This window comes from Haliaeetus albicilla, chromosome 12 (assembly GCF_947461875.1).
Source record: "Haliaeetus albicilla chromosome 12, bHalAlb1.1, whole genome shotgun sequence".
Lineage (NCBI taxonomy): Eukaryota > Metazoa > Chordata > Aves > Accipitriformes > Accipitridae > Haliaeetus > Haliaeetus albicilla.
The window spans coordinates 9,020,145-9,028,371 of record NC_091494.1 but is presented as its reverse complement, the minus strand read 5'-3'; the positions used below and the strand labels follow the sequence as shown (position 1 = coordinate 9,028,371).

The following is an 8,227-nucleotide window of genomic DNA, read 5'->3' as shown; positions in this document are numbered from 1 at the left end:
GACTGTGCGAAAATAGTTCTTCTGTTGTGCGAACAACAGTTTCTTATTTGACGCTCCCAAAGCCACATGTAAACATTTGAGGCCACACGCACACATTTCACCTGTGCTTATTGGTGACGGGCAGCATGATGCCGTTATTTATTGTGTCACTTGAGCAGATAAAATACATGACTCCCGTTACAAATCTAGCTAGTTTCCAAGAATCTAGGCCAGTCCCTTGTAGAATGAGGCCATCCGATTGCTCCGCGACAGCAGTTCTCCAAGTGTCGTTAAATTCCAGACGCACGTGTGTCTATGTGGAGAACTCGCGCACCCGCTGCCATCTGAGCACCACGAATGCAAAGTCTCGGACCTCACGGCTTGAGCGCCGACATCCATGGCGTCAGCGCGCGTGGGTTTTTAAAACTCAACCTCAAGGATTACGCCCACGTTTCGCGTGGAAACGCGCAGAGAAGCGTCTGGCGGAGTGCCTGCAGGGAAAGGGAAGGCGGACGCGGGGCTGGCCGCTCTCGCCCGTGGGGGCCGGAGCAGCGGCGGCTGCCAGAGCCTTCCCGATAAAGGCTCCGAGCTGGAAGAGACCGCGGCCCTGCCGCCGGCAGGAGCGGAGCGAACACAGGGGCCGCTGCGGGACTACATCTCCCGTCGGCGCCGGGGCGCTTCCGTCGCGCCGTGAGGCAGGCGGTGCTGCGTCCCCTCAGTGGGCGCCGGGCTGGGGCGGTGCTTTGCTCCCTCCCGCCCGCGGCCGCCCTCCCCGCCTCTTGCTGCTGCTGCGGCGGCGAGCCCGAGGCCGAGGGAAGATGGCGAAGACCTACGACTATCTCTTCAAGCTGCTGCTGATCGGAGACTCGGGCGTGGGCAAGACCTGCCTGCTCTTCCGCTTCAGCGAGGACGCCTTCAACACCACCTTCATCTCCACTATCGGTGAGGGGTCGCGGACGCGGCCGGCCGCCGCCCTCCGGGGCGGGCGGGCGGGCGAGAGGTATCCTGGCCGGGGCCCTGCCGCCGGGAGCGGAGCCGCCGGGCGGGAGGGAGGGACGCCGCCCGTCTCGCCGCCCGGGGCTGTGGCCGCGCTGGGCGGCCTGTGCGTGGCCGCTGCGCGGGAGTGGGCGGGAGCCCCGCGGCCGTTACGGGCCCCGCGCGGGAGGAGGTGCCGCCGCCGCCGCCGTGCCCCGGCCGCCGCGGGGGGGGAGCGGGAGCCCAGCCCGCCCGGGGGGGTGGGATCGTCGGGGGCCCCGTGGCGGAGGGCGGCTGGGTGCCGCGGCCCCTGCCAGGGAGCCGCAGGGTGCGAGGCCGTCGTCCAGCGGCCCCGGCACCTCCCTGTGCCCCGGCGGCAGCAACAGTTGGCTCGGCCTCGGCCCCGGCCCTCGGGCCGCTCGGCTGTTTTGTTTCTGCTGGTCGCGGAAAGGTTGTTTCCGTGGGGCTGCGTCAGTACCGAGTCTTGGGCAAAATCCAGAACGGCGGCGCTGGCTGAGTTACAGAACTATCTTTCTGTCGGTTGTTTTTTTTTTTTTTTTTCCGTTATGGTTCGGTTCATGTTTAGATGTAAATTTTCGGAAAGTGGAAGGGGGCTTGGGCTGCTGAAGCTAACCGTGGTTCTTGCTGGGCTGCGTAGTGACAGTGATCAAACCGCTCTCGGCAGATAGTTTTAACTCTCTGCTCAACTCCTCAGAACGCGTGTGCGTATTGGTGTACGTGTAGCTCACGCTTTTGAGATTTGGAGTGGTTCTGCTCAAGCTCCTTCGTCGACTGGAGTTAGAAGCCCCTTAGTGACTAGGTAGAGGAACCTGCTTGACAAGAGTTGGGTTTGGTTATAGATTTGGGGGTGAAAAGGGGTTTCTAAAGCTCAAGGAATATCTTTTAATGATAATAAGATGTGATATATCAAAACAGACTGCTGTGACTTACGTTTCTGTAAGATTTGCCAATCTTAAAATAACTTTCTGCTGAACTAAACGTAAGCAAAATTTTCACGTTCTTCACTGAGGTATTGCTGAACTGGAATCTCAGTCTGACGAGACTTGAGATTTATGGTTAGCTACTCGTAGTTGAGGTCACTTTTAAAATACAATGAAGCGCACTTCGGGATGAAGGGGTAAACTGTGGTGGAGGTTGCTAGTATTTAGGAGGGCAAAACTAATGCAGGCTTTGAAAAATAAGACTAAGAGAATGAGTAGACTCTTTATTGGAAATAAATTGATTTAAAGTTGAGGTGGAATAATGTGCAACTTGTTTTATGTTACCCAAGTGCAGTATCCTCTTCAGACGTTTTATTGTGCTGAACTTGGTGCACAGGGAAGAAACAAATTTTTATTTAGGCAGATGCAATTGACTAAATGAGGTATGGCTGGCATTTCTAACGCTTTAAGAACAGGTTTTATGCATTTCAAGAAATATTTCTGCAGAATTAAAATGGCACATTTCTTTTCTCTCTGCAACCATTTTCAAAATGCTGTATCAGTAACACCAGCTGATCAAGGCCCAAGCAGCATTTTACCTAAAAAGGTATTTTGCTGTATCTCTGGTAGAATAAAAGGCTTAATAAACATTAATAAATGTTGTATAGTAAAAAAAAAATCTACATTGGTATTGTGCTAAATATAAAATATTTCTTTATACTTTTAAAGAGATAGCTAACATAAATGGGTGCGTCTGTCTGCCAACCATTTTCTTGATGTTTCTTGAGCTGCTTAGCCCCTTGATATTTCTTTTTCTCACTGATTTACTTTGAAGTCTTGAGGACTGTGAATGTGATGCTGTTTTTTCTTACCTTATTCAGTAAATATAGTATTTGCTTTCACAAGAGTCTTATTTTCAGCACTATTCAGCTTGAAGAAACTTACTAATAATTGAGGCATACTTCTGATTCCATGGGTAATATTTGTGATTTCGCAGTTATGTTTTCCTTCTTGTAATTTGTTTCTTCCAGTCCTTTTTATTTTTTAGCAAAGGTCCTACAAACAGGAAAGTTGACAATGCAGGAAATAGTGAAACTGTTCATAAAGTGCTGACATCTGCTTAAATAAAAATACTTGGTTTTTTTTCAGTCTTCCTCATGTATTGCTTGTATTACTTTTAGGTCAATCATGTAGATCTAATCTATTTGTTCTTGAAGAGGCGCTTGCTCTCTGTGAGTGCATGGTGGCTGCTCAGTACTAGTCAGTTTTACAATCATAACTAATACATCTGATGCGCTAAGGGGCATTCCACTTTTAATCAGTCTGATTTTTTTTTTTTTTTCCTTGACTGGTAAAGCATAGCCAACCTGTGCTGCAGAGGGACATGCAGGGATGCAGTGCTTTTCCCAAACAGGCCCTCCTGCCAGTTGAAGTTCTAAGGTCTCCAGATTAGCATTCCTAATTGAGTACACTGAGTCTTCCTGAAGTATCAGCTGCCAGGCTGTTTTGTTTATATGTTCTCCAAAAAGTGGATTCTGCAATATGATAGTACTTACTGTTACAATGTGTGTTCAAGTCACAATGATTTTAATTAGCACCCACAATGTTATGTGCCCTTAGTGTGCCCTAGTTCTTTTCTGGTCTGTCTCTCTTCAGACAAGATCACAGTTGGTTTAATTGTAGAAGTCTGAGAAGGCATATGCTTGACGTCTTGACATCAGATTTTATAGTTTAATCTTATGTATGTAAATGCTATTTGTGAATGAGGCGAGTCATTTAGAGGTTTTTCTTAACTACATGGGGTTAAACTTTTAACCGTTTCAACTTTTTTTTCTTAGATTCTACATCCAGAAATTAAAGCAAACTTTGTTCCTATGATGAAAGGACCCACATCATGCCTAACCACAAAATACCTTTCTTATAATTTCTCACTCCTCTGGTTGTTTAGTAGTTTAACCAGGGTTAAACCACAACACTTCAGTTACCAGAGCAATGGAAACACTTTCCAAAAGGAAAAAAAGAAAGTAGGAGTGGGATATGGAAATACTGCTTTATTATAGAATATTTGTTTTACTTAGCCTCAATGTTCGCATTATAGAAATGAGTCAATAATGAATTGTAGTTACTTTGTCATTTTGCATGATATACTTGTGTTGTACTTTGCAGATTCTCTGCTCTTCTGCTGTCATGCAACACATGCCTGTAAGGCTACCTCCTTGTAGGTTGCTTGGAGGGTTGCAAAGGGTCCTTCAACTTTTCTCCTCAAGACTTTGGTCGTGCTATAATGATGGCTGTACTGATTCAGACAGTAAGGTCTTCCAGCCTGGTGTCCTGTGGCAGACGGTTGCATCAGAAGTAGGGTAAAAGTGCAGTGCCTGTATATTTATAATTTATCAGACCTTTTTATTCTTTCTTGGGCGATTCTTGGCGCAAGAGTCTTTCTGTCTTTGTCTTGACTACCTGGCACAACTAGTATGTTCAGCAAACTTTGCTACCCATTATAAGAAGTGAACCAGCAATCTTTCTCTCAGATGATCCTTTCGGTTATTCTGGTGATGTGGTTTCAATGTATGAAAACACAGACAGGCCTTCAGCAGCTTTAGGCAAGGCAGGTTCTTGGCCTTTCGCAACTTCAAATGTTTCATATAGGGCTCTGGAAAATTTCTAAAAGGGTTGACAAGTCATAATACTGCTGTGAGGATCAGCTTTTCACTGTCAAAATGGGATAAAACTTTTTTTACAGCGGGAATGTCTTGTATAAGGTTGTTTAGTTTGTTTCCTGAGTGGAAACTTCTGCTTTTGCACAGTTCTACACAGAAAGTAAAATGCAGTTGAGTCAGCTCATTTTCACACTTCAACAGCTCCTAAAGCAAAACTTGGAGTATCTCGTGCATTTTGCTAGTAGTTTCAGTGTGGTGTACAAGAATAAGAAGCATTAATTTAGCAGTCTCTAAGTATCTTAACTTGCTGTTCAAGTAATGCTGTCTGGTAAAACTGGATTGGGTTTATCATTCCAAATAATAAGGTTTATTCTTTGCATTCCTTTCAACTTTTTGTTTAAACTGGTTTCTATGAGAGTAAACTCATATCTTTTAGCATTTCTGACTTAGTACAAAGGCTTGCTGACTCTGAAACAAAATTTGTCTTACTTATTTTTTTAATCCAAGACAATACTACCATTTGGCAGGGAGTTGCCCACATGAGATAGTACTGTATCTGAGAGTTGAAACAATCTGTTGACTTTACAGAAGTAACTTTTCCTTAGTCTACATCTTGCAAAATAGGACACTACTCTGGCAATCAAGCACATGTATGCTGACCTTTGAACACTTTGATGAAAATCCTTTGACAAGCAAAATTATCAACTTCCTTTTTGCAGTGAGATTTCCATGTCTATAATGTGTAAAGGAAATTGTTTTAGTGTAGTCATGTCAAATTATGCCTCACTGAATATCTCTACTCTTCTTCCCCACGGTTACTTGTATGATAGACAAAAGATTGGTTGTTGGTTTGTTGGGTTTTTTCCCCCTCCCATTAAGCTTCAGCATTCCCTGTCCTCATTCAATCAGTTTCTTTTGGGCTTCTCCAGATGGTAGGCGCTGTAGAAGAAAACACACATCAGTGGTAGATGAGCAGAGGGAGGGAAGAGTCAGGAAGGTGTTGTTGGTAGTACCTTATTAGTGGTCATCATAATAAATGGATTGTAAGACTGAAGTGACTGAGTCTAGTTTAAGTGTCTTGGATGGCACCATCATTCATGTCTACAGAATGGGAGTGCATGTTAAAGGTTCGTAGGATCTGGGACTTGGGTATCTCTTCAGTACAGTGCGAGAAGGAAGTCAAGGGTTTTCATTGGAATAGGGACAGACAGCATTATGGAGGTAAATATGAAACTGGAGGAATTACTCTGTTTTCAAGGTATGTGATGGGTGGTCAGCAAGATGTTATCCTGATATTGATCAGAAGGTGTTGTAGTTGGAGGCGTCGTAGGTTAAAAGCATTAAGGTTTGTGTCTCCTGTGACCTTAAATTTGATACTAACACCTAGCTGGTAACAAAAGACATCTTGGACTTTGATTTTCATCTGCTGATGAGATTGTGTTACCCTACTGTATTCTACAACAGGCCAACAATGTAAGTGAAATTGTTTGGCTTTTATTAAAAAAAGCTGTTGCAGCTTTCTTGCTGCATGTTGCTCTGAAACAATGTGACAGATGTCTAACTGTTTTATGCCTATTCCTAATTGGCAGATGGAATTCTATCTTGGTTATGTGTTATCTGGTTATGTGAGTGACAGGAGGGCAACTTAGAGCTGCTTTTGTGACTTGGTTTGAATGCGAAGTTAAGAACACAGACTAACGTTGAATGAAGGTAGGAACAAATGTATTGATTGATTGATACAGGCTTTGAGAGAGGTATTGAAGACGTACAGCTTTTGTTTGGGAATTTTTTATTTACTTTTTTTGGAAGGCTTTCCTAGTCCTCCTGAAATAGGGCATCCTTTTAGTAGAAATGCATCTTGAACTGACTTATTTCAGAGTTTGCCTGAAATTTGTAATAAGTGATGAAGAATACATGCAGTATTTATAGTGATGCTTGATTTCATGTTTTGTGATAGAAATAAGGCGTTTGTAATTCAGAGGGTATTATATTGCTTTTTATCTTTAACCGGATGTTATGGTAGCTTAAGTGCCTAGTCCATCAAGCTGGCTGTAGATACATAAAATAGATCTGATCCTTTTCTAATGTGAATAAACTATGAATAATACTAACTTCAATGGAGTTGCACTGTGTAAGACTCTTGTACAAGCAGAGTTGATCCAGAGGCACATAGTTGCTGGATTTGCAACTCAAAACCTAAGTCAGTCTCCTGGGACAGAGTTAATTTTCTTTCTAGTAGCTGGTATACTGTTATGTCCTGGATTCAGTATGAGAAGGATGTTGATAACACACTGATGTTTGCAGCTGTTGCTAAGTAATGTTTAGTCTAAAGTCGAGGATTTTTCAGCTTCTCATGCCCAGCCAACAAGAAGGCTGGAGGGGCACAAGCAGTTGGGAGGGGACACAGCCAGGGCAGCTGACCCAAAGTGGCCAAAGCTATATTCCATACCATGTGACATCATGCCCAGTATATAAACTGGGGGGAATTGGCCAGGGTGGGAGGCAGATCGCTGCTCAGGAACTAACTGACATCGGTAGGCGAGTGGTGAGCAATTGCATTGTGTGTCACTTGTTTTGTATATTCCAATTCTTCTATTATTATTATTATTATTTTCTTCCTTTCTATCCTATTAAACTGTCTTTATATCAACACCGAGTTTTACTTTTTTTTCCCATTATTTTCTCCCCCATCCCACTGTGAGGGAGGTGAGCGAGTGGCTGCATGGTGCTCAGTTGCTGGCTGGGGTTAAAGCATGACAGTCAGCAACTTCCTGTCCCAACAGGGGTTGCAGTGGGATGTAATTTAGTGCCTCTTAAAGGGTTTTTGACCAATAATTGCATGTAGTATCAGTTTAATCTTGTGGTTTGCAGTAAGCTTTCCTCTTAACTGCAAGCTATGACACTTTTGATTAGATTGTATGTAGTTTTAAAGGCAAGTAAAGTACTGCATGTTTCAGAAGACTTCTCTTCTGCTAGGGAGAGCAAACAGTTGACCAAGTTTAAAATGATCTGTACCTGTTTTCCTGTTGCTGTGCAGACTCTACTGCTTTGGGTACCAGAGAAAAAACCTGATGCTGAATGTCAGTGGCATTTTCTTACATGTATGGCAACATCTAAGAACATGTAAAGCAGACTGGTCACTAATAGGAGTCTGGCACCAAATCTGGAACTTGGGAAGAAAAGGTTGAGTTTAAGAAATTGGGCAAAGCTAAAGTGGCTGCCAGCCAGGGCATACATACACTGCTCCTTGCCCGCTCCTCCCCTCCCCCAAATCCTCCTTTCTTTCATCTGCCAGAGAGAAATAGCTTTCCTTTACTGAAAAAAAAAAAAAAAAAAAAAAAAATCTTGTCTGTGTGGTGTGACTTTTGATGGGATTAAAGATGAAGTAAGGTATCTGTGTCAACCCAAGCATGGAAGCAAGGCGGAAGATACAGTAAGTCAGAGTAGCTGCTGGCTGGGAGAACTTCTCTGGCTTAGCAGAAGTGACTAGAGAGCAGTACTTTGAATATGCAACACAGGAAAAGGAGATGGAAGAGGCCATTAAAAGAACCTTGCATAATGTAGGAAAAGAAAACTGTTATGTGCCATAAAGACAAGTATGGCTTTCGTTAATAAGTTATGTGATTTTGCCTGTTAATGTAGGTAGTAAAAGCCTTTCAAAAAAGGCCTATT

General features: G+C 43.9%; 1 protein-coding gene across 7 annotated transcripts in view; it reads left to right on the top strand.

Annotated features, from left to right (window-relative positions):
* Nucleotides 1–687: 687 nt before the first annotated feature.
* RAB8B (RAB8B, member RAS oncogene family) overlaps nt 688–8,227 on the top strand; it is a 32,141-nt gene continuing 24,601 nt past the window's right edge. For 6 of the 7 annotated variants that reach the window (XR_011327038.1, XM_069797975.1, XM_069797974.1 and 3 more), the window contains exon 1: nt 688–921. Coding sequence is in view for 6 of the 7 variants with exons in the window: in XM_069797975.1 (XP_069654076.1) it covers nt 798–921 (124 nt within the window). In the remaining variant the exon portion in view is untranslated. The remainder of the gene's footprint in view (nt 922–8,227) is intronic. The other variant, XM_069797971.1, reaches the window with a different exon arrangement.